This window comes from Pistacia vera, unplaced genomic scaffold (genome assembly GCF_008641045.1).
Source record: "Pistacia vera cultivar Batoury unplaced genomic scaffold, PisVer_v2 Contig601, whole genome shotgun sequence".
Taxonomy (NCBI): Eukaryota; Viridiplantae; Streptophyta; class Magnoliopsida; order Sapindales; family Anacardiaceae; genus Pistacia; species Pistacia vera.
The window spans coordinates 533,004-549,848 of NW_022196448.1; the positions used below are offsets into that span (position 1 = coordinate 533,004).

General features: G+C 30.1%; 1 protein-coding gene and 1 non-coding gene across 2 annotated transcripts; one reads left to right on the forward strand and one right to left on the reverse strand.

The window, feature by feature from the left end:
- Nucleotides 1-10,015: 10,015 nt before the first annotated feature.
- Nucleotides 10,016-11,714, reverse strand: LOC116110421 (peroxidase 5-like). The gene is made up of 2 exons (XM_031396649.1): nucleotides 11,439-11,714; nucleotides 10,016-10,883 (listed from the first exon to the last, which is right to left on the reverse strand). The coding sequence occupies exons 1-2, from the start codon at nucleotides 11,649-11,651 to the stop codon at nucleotides 10,113-10,115; spliced, it is 984 nt and encodes a 327-aa protein (XP_031252509.1). The 5' UTR covers nucleotides 11,652-11,714; the 3' UTR covers nucleotides 10,016-10,112.
- On the forward strand, nucleotides 11,072-11,145 carry TRNAI-UAU. The gene has a single exon. It is a non-coding gene; the product is annotated as a tRNA-Ile (tRNA).
- Nucleotides 11,715-16,845: the final 5,131 nt, after the last annotated feature.

Below are 16,845 nucleotides of genomic sequence, written 5' to 3' on the forward strand. Positions count from 1 at the left end.
AACATTTCATATCATAAATTAATTTATAGTCACCCTAAAGTAAAGGACATTTATGGTAACTTTTGATACCCTAGGGGTTTTTAGTTAAAAATACAAATGTTTTGGACCTAAAGAAATCAAAGTTTATTGTTTACATATACGCGGTTTGACTGGTTAAGGGCACAGCCGGTTGATTGCTTCGGTTCACCAACCCCCGGTTTGTGATTTTTATTTATAAAAAAATTTAAAAAGTTGATTTGATGTTCAACAACTATTTTTTTTTTTTTTTTTTGATTCTTAGTTGATCTCTGTGACGTAATTAATTAATATAATCAATCTTGTAATAAATATTTTTCAGATAATAATTATTAAAATTCCATTAAAAATTTACTATTAGTTTGAAATCATCCCTATAAAATTATTTTTTTTTCTCTTTCAAATTTCGATTTATATTTTATTTTTAAAAAATACATTCACCCGTTACAAAATTTTCTAAAACATAATTAACTTCATTTCTAAAATTACCCTTTAAAATAAAAAAAAAAAAGAGTAAATTTTCACTATAGATTTATAGTATTAACTTTTTCGAACACTAAAAATGCACTTGCAACATTCAATAATAAACTGAAAAAAAAAAAAAAAAATAGACATCTCTTAAAGCTCCACAAAATTACTAGAAAAATAGATCTTTTTATACTCAAACCAGAAGTTAAAATCCAAATATATTCCGTTGGTTTATCAAGCAATTATCACTAAAATTTATGAGATCCAACGATAAACTTAAAGTAATTTTTCACTATCGACTAATGATAGATTTGTAATATTCAAAAAAAAAATATATATATATATATATATATCGACGTTTTTGAAAATTTTGTAAAATTTACTAGAAATGGCAGATAGATCTATATATATATAATGAAACTAGATCTTAAAAGACAAAACATGTAATTTTAAATGCTCTGCCGACACTCTTGCAAGCTTTGCCAACGATGTTACTTCACATGGATGTGCTGACATGGAATCCAAGGGCTTTAAATTCCAACTTGAAAAAGGCCATTAAAGAATAAATTAAAGAAAAACGATCTCACTGAAGCAACCAAGCAAAAGATGGCCCATGCATATGCAAGCATGTTTCATATAATTAAATGAAATATCATTTTTTGCTTGGTTGATTTTTCACTCCCCATTGTTGTCTAATTTGGGGACCATTCATGTTGTTTTTTTTAATAATGTGTTAAAGACAATAGTTAGTGCGATTAGTGAGATTGGTCAATGAAAAAATATATTTAGTGGTCGTACTAATTGGGATGTTAACGGACACAAACTATCTAAACATTTTATTTCAATCGTCAATATATATTTTGATCGATTTTTCATAAAAGGGATAGTTATTCAAGGAATATTTAATTTGTAATTAAAAGTAAATATTATTATTTATATATTATAAAATTCATTAATGAAATGGTCCTATTCTCAATTGAGTAAATTGAGTGTATGCATGAAACTTGACTACCCACTAATTAAATAATTAAACTTATATTAATTTATATAAGAAGCCGCCAAATTAGTCTCCCATAAGCGGTGACATGGAATCCACTTATTTTCTTAATCCTGCCATTAACAATTAATTAAATTAAATTAATCATTCATTCATTGAAATTCATTTTTTTCTATCACTATCGTAATAAATTTATTTGTTTAAATTCAATATATTGATGACTTTAATATTGAAAAAATACTCGAAAATTTTAAAATACATTTAAAAAAGTCCCCGAAAAAATTGTTAATTACCGTTAAATTTAACAAAAGATAAAAAAAACCTCTTAATCAATAATTAAAATAAATAAATAAATAAAGTCCATAATCTTTAGTCCAGAATTCATGAGTCAATATGGTCATTAAAACAAAATATATAACTTAAATTTATAGTATAATATTAATTTAAATTCCTAACATTAATATTTAACTTAATTACAAAAGATTGGAGAAATGGAATCAATAAATTGGAGTCCAAATTAGAGTCACACTTAATAAAACAAAAGAATGGTTAATTATTTATGTTTGTTTAATTAATTAAGAATTGATTAAGTCAAAAGACGGTTCAACCCACGTTGAAATTTCGATAGGTTTGATGAAGAAATAAAATAAAAATGGAATTGAGTTATAATTTCAATGTTTGTAATTGATGGGGATCTTACACATTTCAATTATATGACAAATGTTGGAGGAAATATGAAGCAAATGAAAAACGTGTCAAATCTGGAAAAGGAGAAATTTCAATTTTCAACTACCAAATTACATAAGGTGACCAAATTGATGGAGAAATGTTGCAGGCCACGTTTGTTTTTATATTATGAAAATTCTCTCACCTAACCCTCTCTTTTCCATTTCGACAAAGTAAAATTAAAAAATAAAAATAAAGATATTAGGTAATACGGTCGTATTAATTACATAAGATGGTTAAATTGATGGAGAAATAATGGTGCTAGACTTGATGGTTTTGTGTATTTCGACTATTTTTATCTTTGTTATTTTTTATTAAAATCAATTTCGATAAGGCATATGATTTCATGTTAAATATGTCTTTTAAACAAACCTTTTATATTTTAGGAATTAAAATTAATAAAGTTAATTATATATGAGAATATTTCATTATCATTTGGGAAATTTGTTGAAAAAGGGCATAATAACATTTTTTTTCTTTAATATTTTTTTAAAAGAGAAAAAGCAATAGGAATGCATTTTTCAAAAGCACTTTATCAGTATTTTTGTGGAGGTGAAGGTTTTACTTAAAGTTCTCCAACGAAAAAAATTCTTTAAACATACCCTAAAATATTTTTTGTACATACACTTATAAATAAAATTTTTAAAAATTATTTTTTTGTAATTAATATATATATGTTGAGCCTTAATGTGTTTTGATATATCAAAACTAATCAAAAGATTGGTTTGAATCTAACAAAAATGCAAATGTATGACTAATGTCATAACCTAGGCAAATTGCATATTTTTCCTTAATGGAATGCCCGTTACCATCAGTTGAACGCCTCGTTCTTTCCTTTATAAATTTTCCAGGAAGCCATTAATTCTAAATGGAACAACATCGTTCCTATGCCCGTTCACGGCTATGCTATGTTTTCTGCTTCAAGTGATCAAGTTATTCCAAATCAAATGACCAGTATGAACGCTTGTTCAAAACAAAAAGACAAAGATGAACGTCCATTCAATATAGAACGACTAGGATGAGTGATCAAGCCTTTCCAAGCAAAACAACTAGAATGAATGTCCATTCAATGAAGAACGACTAGGATGAACGTTCGTCTGTCGTGCTTGTTCCATAGTGAACGACATCATTCTACTCATCGTTCATGGCTCTAGAATCTTGACATAAGTTTGCTACGCCTATTCCAATCAAAGTCAAGATGTAGAATTAGAAGACTTAAGCTCAAATCAAATCTTGGGATTCAAGTACTAGACTTGAACGACCTCGATGAACGCTCGTTCCAAAATTCTTGAAGATCGTTTCATGAGGGAACGACATCGTTCCAACAAGCCATTCAAGGCTCTGGAAATTCTGGACTAAGATGTGCTAAAGATGGATGACCGTTCCAAGTGGTGGAACACTCGTTCGCACTAGGGGAATGTCCCGTTCAAGATCTCGAAGTTAGCAAAAAAATGTTTGTTAGTGTAAAAAACGACCGTTTGCAATGCTGGAACACCTATTCCTCCAGATTTTATAGCTCTGCAGAATTGCATTTAATGTAGCAACGACTCTTTTCTCTATCTGAGTTAGTGAGATATAAATTCAATGTTTACTCCATCTAATAAACCTTCATCATATATTTATTGATAAATGAGGTGTCTCTTTTTAATTGTCTTTGTAAATATATATCCTCATTATATATATATAAAAGAGAGAGAGAGAGAGCATGGTGAAATTTGCTCTACACTTTCTTCCCAAAACCGTTTGATATGTTATAAGCTTAATTTTGAGGCGGGAAGAGGAAGCTTTTCCCTTGCCCCCGAACAAAAAATGGTTTGACATAGATCAAACATTAGCTTTTAGTGAAAATTAATATTTTTTTTCTAAACAAGAATTTATGTGTTTATTACATTTACGATTGAGCCCAGATAAATCACAACATGATTGATTATATAATTAGTTTTGTTGGCGACCTAAAAAATTTTCCTTTTAATACTTAATTTGACATTTAATTAAAATAATGTTATAATATATAAATCACTTTATTGTCATTGGATTGTTGTGTGCAAATCATATAGTGAATCTCCAACTTAAGTAAAGAGATCAAATTAGGAATTGCAATAGAATTAGATACTGCTTATTAAAAAACATTATATTAAATCATTAATCTATGATAAAAATATGAGAAATTAGGATTTTTATATGTATATGGGGTGTAAAAAGTATTGATAGTGAAAAATAAATTAAATTAAATATTAAACTTTTGATTGTAAAACAATCTTAATCCAAATGTAACCTTTTCCAACAGCTGGTTTCATTTCATGTAACCTTTTTGCTGTTTGTATAGACTTGTTGGTTTGGACTTACATTATGCTTAGCATCTTACAGGTCTTGTGGGTTTTGCTGGTCCAGGTAGTCTTTTGCTGGGTGCCCTAGGTTAATTCCTTGTGTGTAGCTGCTTAAGGGTTCTCTCCCTTTCTTTGTAATTCTTCATAATTTTTATAATTACCTTTTACCCAAAAGACAGTCGACGTTGAAACTACATCGAGCCGACGGTAGGTGGTGGTTACAGGGTTATGGAAGGGGATAGTGGCCGATGGAAGTCTAACAAAAATTTTAAAAGAAAATAAAAATAAACTGGATTTACCATTCCGTCCTTCTGCAAACGGAAAAGTTGGATGCATGGGTGAGAAATGTCGTTTTGAAACTTTTAAGATGGGAACTTGTTCACCCACAAAATTAAGTATTTCAAATTATATATTGCAAAATTATAGTGCAGTTTTGAAATAATACTCATAGTTTAAACTGAGGATCCCTAATTTGTTAAATTAATTGTCTCCTTAATTTAAAAAAAAAAAATTATTCCTACTAACTCTACCAGCTCTACTCAAAACACGGAAACAGACTATGATCTTTCCATTTTTGTCAATCCAACATTCATTTGTCAATATTAAACAAGAGAATAATACTTATCATGGTCTCCTAGCTATCATGTTTCACATGTTGTTTATCAATAAGACAATATTAACTCGTTACTGTAAACCCGATCTGGAACTTTCCAACATTAACTCTTAATTAATATATTAATTAACTCTAATACAACCACCACATGCTTAAAATAGTTACAGACATATAGTTGCATTTTGGGGATTTACTTTTGATTGGCTTTGGATAAATGTAGCCCACTTCCCAACCATTTTTTTCATTATTACACATATTTTAGCTTTTCCTGGTTTTCGATTTCTACTTAACAGTAAGTAGTAAATTAGTCATAACTTACTCAATAAAAATCTAATTGATGAGTAGTTTGAATATTTGAAAACTAAAAAGAGAGAACTTTAATTTGATATATTATACGATAGATTTGGATAATTATAAACCTGATGCCAAACCATTAATTTTATCATCACAGACATAAAATCAATTCAATTTTAGTGATGACAAAGGAAAACAAATATCGATACGTAGTTTTAATTATATTTATTTATCTCTTTTTGTTGATATTTTTTTATGTTACATACATATATCAAAAATATGTTGTTGCTGAATATAACCAATTTTATTTGTATCACAAATATCATCTGATGTTTGTTGCCGAACCATGTAGCTTTAGTAAACCATTTGTAATATGAAAAACCATTATTATTATTATCCTTAAAGGAAAACAAATATTAATACGTAGTTTTAATTGTAATTGCTCTATCTTTTTTTGTCGATATCTTTTTATGTTATATACATATGTCTTGAAAAAAGGTTCTTACTGAATATAACTAATTTAATTTATTTAACAAATATTAACTGATGTTTGATGTCGAACCATATAGCTTTATTAAACTATTCTTTTTATCAACTGGAGTTTTACTGAGCAAGTTATGGTCAATTTACTACCGACTGTTCAGTGGCAACCAAAAGCGTGTGATGATAAAATGAATAGTTCGGCAATAGGGCTACAGTTATCAAAATTAAACATATAACATATCAAATTAAAGTCATTTATGTCTAGTTTTCAAAGATTCAAACCGCTCATCAATTGGATTTTTATGAAGCAAGTTATAACTAATTTACTATTAACTGTTTAGTAGAAATCGAGAAATAAGGGAAACCAAAATGTGTGTAATGATAAAAGGAATGTTTTGGCAATGGAGCTACATTTATCTAAATTAAGCATATAATATATCAATTTAAAAGCCCTATCTGTCTAGTTTCTAAAGATTCAAATCTCTCATCAATCGAATTTTTATTGAGCAAGTTATGGTCAATTTACTACTGACTGTTCAATGAAAGTAAAAATGTGTGTGATGATAAAAGGAATAGTTAAGTAGTGGGGCTACAGTTATTTAAATTAAGTGTATTATATATCAAATTAAAGTTCTGTCTGTCTAGTTTCTAAATATTTAATCCTCTCATCAATTGGATTTTTATTGAGTAAGTTATGGTCAATTTACTACTGATTATTTAGTGGAAACCAAAATGCTTGTGATGATAAAATGAATGGTTTACTTAACCCAAATTTAAGGGATTATCATATTATGACTGATAAGAAATATTTCAAATAGCACATATTTATTGGAAAACTGAATCAGCCAAAATTAATTCATTTAACATATATACTTGCACATCAGCGGGACATAAAAAATTAATCATTCATATAACAAATTAAAATATACAAATGTTTTTATAAAAAAACATATTCAACACAAATAAACTGTTTTTACTAATATAGATATGACACATATTCACAGTTCAGTTGATAATAGGATCATCATCGATTTGATCTTAGTAAAGTAAATAAACATTTCCTTGAAAACAAACATAAGAAAATTTAATTGATCTTCATGTTAAGATTGTTAAGGAACAATTATTCATTCGTATAACAACTGTTATCTGAAAACGAAATCAACAAAATTTAATTAATCTTCATACTAAAATTGTTAAGGAATACACTTATTGTTTGGCATGACTAACATGATTAATCATTCAAATAGATTGACTGAACAAAAATAATTATTCAATCAAATAATAGCCGTTAAATTAGTTAGGAGATATACTTATAGCTTCGTATTAAAATAGTTAGAAGATATACTTACAGTTCATAAGAACAAATCAAAATAACAACTCATTTGGCAACAATCAAACATCCTGTCTTTATTCCATACCAATTCATGAATTTTTGAACTATAAATAACAATATAAATATAAATAAATAAAAAACCATCGATTGACAAAATCATGAAGAATATACCTATTATTGACACAAACTAACATGATCTATAAACAATAAACAAAAGATCAAATGTATTGTTGACATCAACTAACATATTGCAATAATGCACAACTAAACAGACACCCCTTTTATAAATCCTTATTTAGACATTTTGATTGTTAACGCAATTAAATACGAAGAAACATTTGCAATGGCAATACAATGCACCTATATTATTATTGTTATTATTATTATTATTATTATTATAGATCCAATAATTTTTATTAATTATTAATTGTAGATGGGGTAATAAATACAGACCCAATATATCAAGATGGAGCAATAAATACAAATCCAACGTATCAAGATGGAGCAATTTGATTAGGGTCATTAAACCATAAATCCTACTTGTCAATCCAATATGTCAAGGTGGAACAATTCTATAGCCCCAAAATGAGTTCCAAAATGTGCTACGTAATGTAATCAAGATGATATGATCCTTTGGAATACTAATGAAGTGTAGAAAAGTTTGGGTAATGTGTTATGTAATGTAATCAAGATGATATGAACCTTTAAAATATCAATGCAGTGCGTTAATATCTCATTAAACTTAATCAAGAAAAGTTTGGGTTGATATGAACATTTGGAATATCAATGCACACACATCCAATATGGCAAGAGAGAGCAATTCTAAAACTCCAAAATAAAGCAATTTTAGAGCTAAAAAAAATAAAAATATATTATATGTGTCACTTAAACAAGTATGTTTTTACCTTTAGATTTGAAATACCAATGCAGCAATTAATATTTGTCCATATCATCATTAATAAAATTCAACCACATGGTAATCACAAATCCTACATGTCAAGATAGAACAATTTCTACAACCTAAATAAGTTCAAAATGTGTTAGGTGTCAAACAATGATGGGGATATTTAGCTTTATATATATATATATATATGGATTAACTCTAATACAACCACCACATGCTTAAAATAGTTACAGATATATACATGCAACATGATTTTTTTTTATTTTTTCCAAAATCTGAAGCTCTCTCTATCTCTCTCCAAGTAAAATATTTAATGGCTCATCCAGTGGGAAGACTGGGAACTGCTTCTGAAATGTCTCTAGGACCTGATGAGTACGCCCTGCAATGGGCTGAAATTAAGCGGTTGCCTACTGTTGATCGGTTCACAACTTCTTTGTTTGATAAAAACAATGCCAATGAGCATAAATCCGGAATGAAAGTCATTGATGTTACCAAGCTTAAACCTCCAGAACACCATGTCTTCATTGAAAAGTTCCACAAAAAAAAATTATATCATTTTGCCTGTTTTTGCTCAGGGTTGGCATAGAATTGCCTAAGGTAGATGTGAGATATAAAAACTTGAGCCTGGAAGCAGAATGTGAAGCAGTTCATGGAAAGCCCCTTCCCACAGTATGAATTCTCTAAAAGGCGTGCTCGTAAGTATCTTCAGAATTGAATTTAAACTACCTGATCCAAATGTTCAAATAGATCCACAAAGCCCCTTTTCATTAAATTAAAATAAACACTTTACAGGTTACATGTTACATCCCACATTATTAAGTTAACATACAATAGTTTCAGATGAAGAACGCTTACTGTAAAACTTAAAAACCAAACTAAACCAATATTTACTTCACCTTAGATTAGCCTTTTGAGTTCGAATGCTCAAATACTCCTAAATAAATGGTCGCTCTGCAACCAAACTTACGAAAACTGAAAAAGAAACCATTTCAAGTCTTGCTAAATAAGTGGATTTTGATTCCATTTTCCAAATACATTACTTTTGACTAGTCATCCCATCACATCCCAGAGGAAGAGGTGGATGATAAAAGGATTTAAGTTAATTCAATGCAGGAATCAAGAAAACAAGATCACATGACACAAAGAATTAATGTTATCTTGGTGCATAAGTTTTCAATTAGCTCAATGGTTTCAGGGTTGGATGAGAGGGATTATAGGAAGTTCCTAATCACTTCTATTGTTTTTGTCTGTCAATTTTTTTCACAATAGGTCACGGGGGAAGTTTCTTACAATGGATACAAACTAAATGAGTTTGTACCCCAGAAAACAGCTGCAGATGTAACATCTGTTCAGGAATCAGTAGACTCTTTCCTCTCACTGTTGTAGGACAAAGTCGGCAACAGCCAACAGGCTCCAAATTTCCAAATCAAAACAAATATCAAGTGTAATAGAGGGTACTGCAATGGAGGGTGTGGAGGTACTTCTCAGTTGTAATAGAATGAAAGTACCTCCACACCCTCTATTACTCCATTACTGATTTCTTTATCCCCGAAGCTGCTGCCGTTGCTGCTCCTCCCTACTTGGATAAAGTCAACTTGAGCAAGAATCAGAACCAATGTTGAGCAAAGCAAGATGCCATGGCATTCCCACCATTTATATGCTGTAATTGTTTTCTACTTTTAGCAGGGTGGATTAGCTTACAAAATTTATTGCCTTTTCTGGGTTAAACAGACCACTTTATTTTCTTAAACAAGATGAACAAGGTATAATGAATTCATGATCATATTGATATATTAACGTAGAAAATTCGAACTTTTATTCCAATTTAATTTCTTAAACAAGATGAACGAACCCAGAAGCATATAAATCCAAATTTACACTTGACCAATCAACAATCAAAGAACTAAAACAAAGCAATAATTAACAAACAAATTAGCAAAAAATCCCAAACTCTAGTTCACAACCCTACAGTTCTTCCTAATCTCTCCCTTTGAACCAGTGAGAACTTCAATTGAACCCATCTTAACCATGGCTGAGGCAAATTTGTGAGCCCAAGCCGACCCATGTCTAGCATTTTCCCTCACAATCCTAGCCGTCAATGGGCCAGTCAAGAGTGTTTGATCAGAAGTCAACACCCCATGGTGATTCTTCAAATCCATATAATATTTATTATCAAGCCTATTGGGAGAAATAACATCAAGTGCCACCGTTGGATCCTTGTTACTAACTCCTGAAGATGGACATTTTTTCTTCAATTCCTTGGCAAAATTAGCATCCAAGGAAGGGTCTTGTTTATGAGTTGCATTGAAGGAGTATAATCGTGTCGAAAATGAAGAGCAATGTGACACACCGATAGAATGCGCCCCGGAGAGGGTGACCATTTCATCGAGGCTAAGGCCTTTACTAGCGAAGTTGTCTTGGAGTTGTCTAGAATTGAAGAAAGAAGGGGGGAGATGCAGAGAGGGATCGTCTTTGAGAGAGATTCGACCATCCCGACGCCCAGCAGGGACTGAGTACGTAATACTTCCGAGTTTTTTGGCACTGTCACAAGCCGCGAAGGCGAGAATGTCAGCACATGAAACGGTTTGAGGGCATTTAGCTTCGATTTCGGATTTTGCTTCGTCGATTACTTCGAAACCACGCAAGCTAGGGTTGTTGGCTATATGTTCTTTCTCTGAAGGGTTTCCCGGAGTTGAATCAAGCAAGACTGAGGCATCACAACCCTGAAATGTATGTGACATGAAGGAACAATTAAATGCTTGAGATAAGCTTTAGAACTAGATAAGTAAATTATATGCATACAAAAATAAACTGTCTATCATTATCTTAAGAGAGAGTGGTTCAAAAAAAAGCAAAAAGCATCTTAAATATTTAATATATATTTATACATTACATTCATAGACAAACATTCGGTCCCGTAGCTCAGTTGGTTAGAGCGTTGGTCTTATGAGCCGAAGGTCGCGGGTTCGAGCCCCGCCGGGACCATAGTTTCATATCTTTTCTTTTTTGTTAAGAATTAATTGCATTTCCTTTGAAATTTTAATGTTTTTTTTATAACTATTTATGATATTGTTATACGATTAATAACATTAATGTTATAAGATCTCCTTGAAAAAATGATGAAAATGCATTTTAATGAGACCTTTTTCTTCCTCTGAAAAACCACCAAGTTTTTTTTTTCTGATAACAAGCAAATGTTTTGAGTGCATTTCTGAAAGCATTTTAACCATATGATAACTATATATATAATCAACAAAAGTATTAATTAGAAGCATTACCCTAACAAAACAATCATGAAAATGCAATCTAATAAGGCCAGCGCCAATGCCAGGATTCCTTGAAACAGCTTTGTTCACAGCCTTCTTCACAATGGCCTCAGCTTCAGGACATTTTGCTCCATAAAACCCCACTTTCAGTGTTGCAGATGACACTGATATCATCCCACAAACAGTGAGGAGAAACAAAACCAGGCTGCACAAGCTCGACGACATTGTGTTGCTTTCAAATAAAGGAAGAAGAAGAAGAAGAAGAATTCAAGAGTATTGAGTACTTGAAGTGGATGTTGGAGATGGAGAGAATAGTTGATGCTGAAAGGGTATTTATAGGTTCAAACAAAGAGACAGATTATAGTAATTAAAACGTGTGTTTTTGCAATGTATGCAAAAGATAGTTAGCAGAAAAGCTTGAACATGTCTAAATTTGAAGCTACACGATTAATGGTACCACAAGCTAAATTGAACGATTATAGGAGAGTGGCTTCTTTGTAGAGAAGATTGAAGATGTCTAAGTTTGAAGGTTGAACAGTTGATGCTACTTGTAATTGATAAAGGTTTTTTTGGGGCTGCTGATGGCTCTTCTGTCTTTGGCTGGCAAAAAATCATTCAGGTCTTTTAAGTCCATTAAGTTCTGAAAGTGGCATTTTGATCCCTGTTGGATATCCAACATTTGTAATCATTAAGATTTGTCTAATACATTTCAGTGTAAAGTCTATTACGAACTTATTTTCTTATCAAATGAAATAAAAAGGAATAAACCTTATGGATCTAGATTTTTATCCCTTCTTTGGCAGCCATTTTAGTTTAAAACTTCATCATATTTGTTTGTGTTGTGGGTTCTTGGGCCAAGAGAGAGTTGTTCATTTCTATTAAATATCTTCCTGTAAATTTAAAAGTAACACCTAAAACTATCATATACCTTTTACAAGAATCAAAATCCTCTCGTAAAAAGTATAAAACCCCTTAATACAAGGTATTTAACCTCAAGGGGTTGGCTTAACGGTTAAGAAGGTTTGCTCCTTTAATTGACTTCTTGAGTTCGAACCACCTTGGGGTCATCTATCACATTTGTAACCTACCTTAAAACATTAGACTTATAGGGTGTTCAATGGACTCGTGGATTAATTAAGATACAGATAAACTGACTCAAACACTCCGGTCATCAAAAAAATGATAAAATAAAAAAATAATACGAGGTATTTGATCAATTTCATAATAGTTGGGACGATTAAGACTTAGTTGTGATCGACTATCAAATTTTACCTCTTATACATAAACTTCTCCTCGAATGAGGCCTGAGTTTGAATGGATAACACAATAAAGTTTGTGTTGAATAATTTAAATTTTAAAATCCCAAAATCTTTGTTTTTTCCCCAGTTCATCCCTCATGGGCAAATAAAGAGTTGTTTATTAATTTGACTTTCAAAGATGTCCACTAACAATGAAGAGAATAACCATATATATTTTTTTATATCATTACATATTAGATGAAATTTCATTGTTAAGTTTATGATAAGACCTTAAACGATGACTACTAGATGGACTAAAGGGTCAGTTTTAAAATTTAGTGGACCGAAAAAACCTCAAGGACCTCGATGTATTTATCCCTTGATTGGCAGCCATTCTAGTTAAACTGGTTTACTATATTTGTTTATGTGGTGAGAGTTCATGGGCAGAGAGACAGTTTTCAATTTCTATTAATTTGACTTTCAAAGATGTCCACTGGGAATGAAGATGAAAAGCATATAAATTGATGGACTAAGAATAAATTTCACTAGTCAAAGTGAAAGTGGATGAATTGAATATGGGTAACTTGTACAAATTGGTAGCCTATACTGGGATTGGCATTATTATCATTAATAACTTAATTAATTTATAACTATATAATATACCTTTTTCCAATGTTTTATTATAAAGGGTTTGATGTTGATATTGATAAGGTAAGGTAAATGATAAAATAATATGATAATTTTGTGAGTTAATTAATATATGCAATTGGGTTAAGTCTGAAATTGATTCGCTTAATCTAAGTTTGAATGAGAAAAAAATGAAAATTTAGATTCTTAGTAAACAAAATTGAAATTTTTTTTTTTTTCTTCTAGACTCAATCATCCTAAATAAAGATAGGTATCCTTGGTTCAATGAGTGTTTTTTTATAAATTTAGCTATTATAAAGGTTTTAACGTTCAAACCAACGTTAATCACAGACTTCACAAAATACAAAATAAAATAGCATTTTCAAAGACATTTTTACATTTTATAATACTTCAATCTTGATCTTCAATTTCAATGTGCTCAACTTGCAATCCAGTGAAAAGGTCATCGATTCTGCTTACAAATTGGTGGCCTATGTTGTGATTGACATTATGGGTGCGTTTGATTCAGTATTTTAGATAGGATTTTGGGGATAAGATTGGATAGTTGGATAGGGTTATGATTACGAGAATAGGATTTGTAGAATATGTGTTTGGTTGAGTATTTTGACCTTGATATTTGTGTTGAATATTTGATTAATATATATTTTTTATAAATGATTTATTAATATAATATTTTGTTGAATTTTGTTAAAATAATGTATTATTATATATATAACTTATCAAGTTACATTTTAATAATACTAAATATTTTATTGGTAATTTTGTCACCCGTAGATATTAAGAAACAAAAACTTATACTAATTTCAAGTACTAATCCAACTGTTTAAAAACATCATATTAATACATATATGACAAAAGTACTAATTATCAACCCTTACAATCATTCTTAAACGTATACTTCATTAACAACTACAAAAAAAAATTCAAACATGTCACAAACTGTCAAAAGAGAACGGGTGAAAAAGGGGAAAACTGTTAAAAAAAAAAAAATTCAAACGGTCAAGCTGTCAGAAAAGTGTTGGAATAGAATTTTGAAAATCCTATTGTCTAAATATTGAACCAAACACTATTCTCAAAATCTGACTCAAAATATGGATGAAAATATTCATCCAAACGCAGCCATTATCATTATTAACTTAATATAATTCATAACCATATAATATACTTTTTTTTTTTCCAAAGTTTATTATTTTAAAAAAAAAAATTGATGTTTATATTGATGCAATAATGTAAATGATAAAATAATATGATCATTAATGGTAAGGTAGATATGAGTTTATTTGATTTTCTTCTCTAATAACTAAAAATTAAATTTTATAACTTTAAAGTTAAGAAATGAATTTAAGGCTTTTTGAAAAATAATTAAGAAAAAAAACACACAAGACTTTTTGTCTTTTACCTAAAATCATACGTGGACGAAATCAGGAACCTACGTCGTGTGGAGTGGGGGCTGGTGACCCCACTCAAAAAAAAAAATTCATTAATTTGTTTAGATTTTCTGCTTTTACCGTCCTGTATTTGTATTAATGTTTTTAGATTTGGTTTTACTCATTTCCTTTTTTCTTGTTTTAAATATTATATTATTTTGAACTTGTCCCCTCTAAAATTAATTCCTGAGTCCCTCCCTGAAATCTAGTACTAGTTTATGAAGTTGAACGTTGTGCATTTTTAAATCTTTTTGATTTTTCAAATATAATACTAAACACAATTTTCTTATGTTCTATGTTATGTGATGTACCTAAAAAATTCTTGGTGTTGTTCACAGCCAAACTTGAATGGTACATCAATCAAACAAATTAATTAACAATGAGACAAAGATTTAGTAAACCAAAATTTTGCTTCTAGGTGTTCAATTCCTATGAGCTCAACTTGCAATCCAAGATTTATTAAATTTCAAGTTCATCGAAAATTAATTTACTAAACTTTAATTTTTCAATGGACAATACTACATTTACAAATTCTCTCTCACAAACCTTATGTGACTGCTTCCAGTTTTATACTGATAAATTTTTAGAGAGTTTATGACATTGGATTGTAAGTCAATCTTTATTGTTTTTCAATTTAGGGTTGGAAATTCATATGGGATTGCAATTCTATTCCAAATTATTAAATCACCAACCAAATGGTTCTGTATAAATAAGTTACTGTTTTTTATGTTAATTAATTATGTTATAAATATAAAGAGTCATCTTTATTATAGTTATAGGTGAATCAACCAATCATGAGACGCTTTCATGTTATGTTTATGAAATATGTGACAAGTCTTCTTTATAACAATTGTACGTACAATCAACTAATTATCAAATACGTGCATGTTATATTTTTGAAATCCGTAACAAGTTTTTCATATAATGGTTGTATGGCATTGTGATTTTATTCCAATTGTTAAACTAACAACCAAATGGATCCTTAATAATATATATACACAAGTAGTTTACATGTCTTTTTGGGAGCGTTTGGTTCAGGGAATGTTAGATTATTTGAAATATCTGATTATTGGAATCTTATATTACCTTGAAGATTACTAGGAATCTTTATAAAAATGTGTTTGGTTAGTTGGTTGGAATATTATATTAATATGTTTGGTTAGAGGGAATAAATTGGTGATTATGTTATTTAAATTACTAAATTGTCCCCTTTTAAATATTAATATAATACTATTTTTATTATTAATTTTTAAATAATTTTTTTAACCCTCAATATTTCAGATTTAGCTAAAATATCCCTGCTTATATAAAACTTTAATTTATAACAAAATTACCCCCACCCCGGCACCCCTTGCCGCCACCGCAAACCATTGTCGAAAGTCTCCGAAAGTCGCTGTGAGTAGCTCATTGTGACCACGAGGCTTCAATATGGCCGTTTTTGGCCATATTATGGCCGAATTAACAGTAGATCCTTGGCCATTATCGGCTAGATCTGGGTGAGATCTAGCCGTTAACGGCCATGGACTTGGCCTTTAACAGCCAGATCTATTCCGGCCATAATAGATTTGGTTGTTAACTGCCAAATCTCACTATCTGGCCATTTCCAGTCAGATCTGACCTGATATGGCCATTTTTAGCCATCAATATGGCCGGAAACGGCCATATCGAAGCCTCCTATCGAATCTCGGTCTTTTTTAGGGACTCTAACAACTTTTCGACGGCCGTCCTTGGTGGTTGGCCCGCTATCGACGGTGGTGGTTGGGTGGCAATGGTGGTCTGTAATTTGTTTTAAACATAAGGGCATTATTGTCCAAAATTTTAATTAAACAAGGATAAAATTGAAATGGTATATTCATGTAAATTTATTTTAAAATAGGGGCATTATTGTCCATTTTTTTTATTAATAAGCAATAGAATTGTAACAAAAATAAGATTATCTTCGTAATCTTATAATACCTAAGAAAATGGAGGTAATTAGATTACCTCCAATATTACCAACAATAACAACTTTGGTAATACAAGATTACTAGAATCTTATATTATTTGACAACCAAATATAGTAATCAAATATAGTCACTACTTTTATATATATATATATATATATAA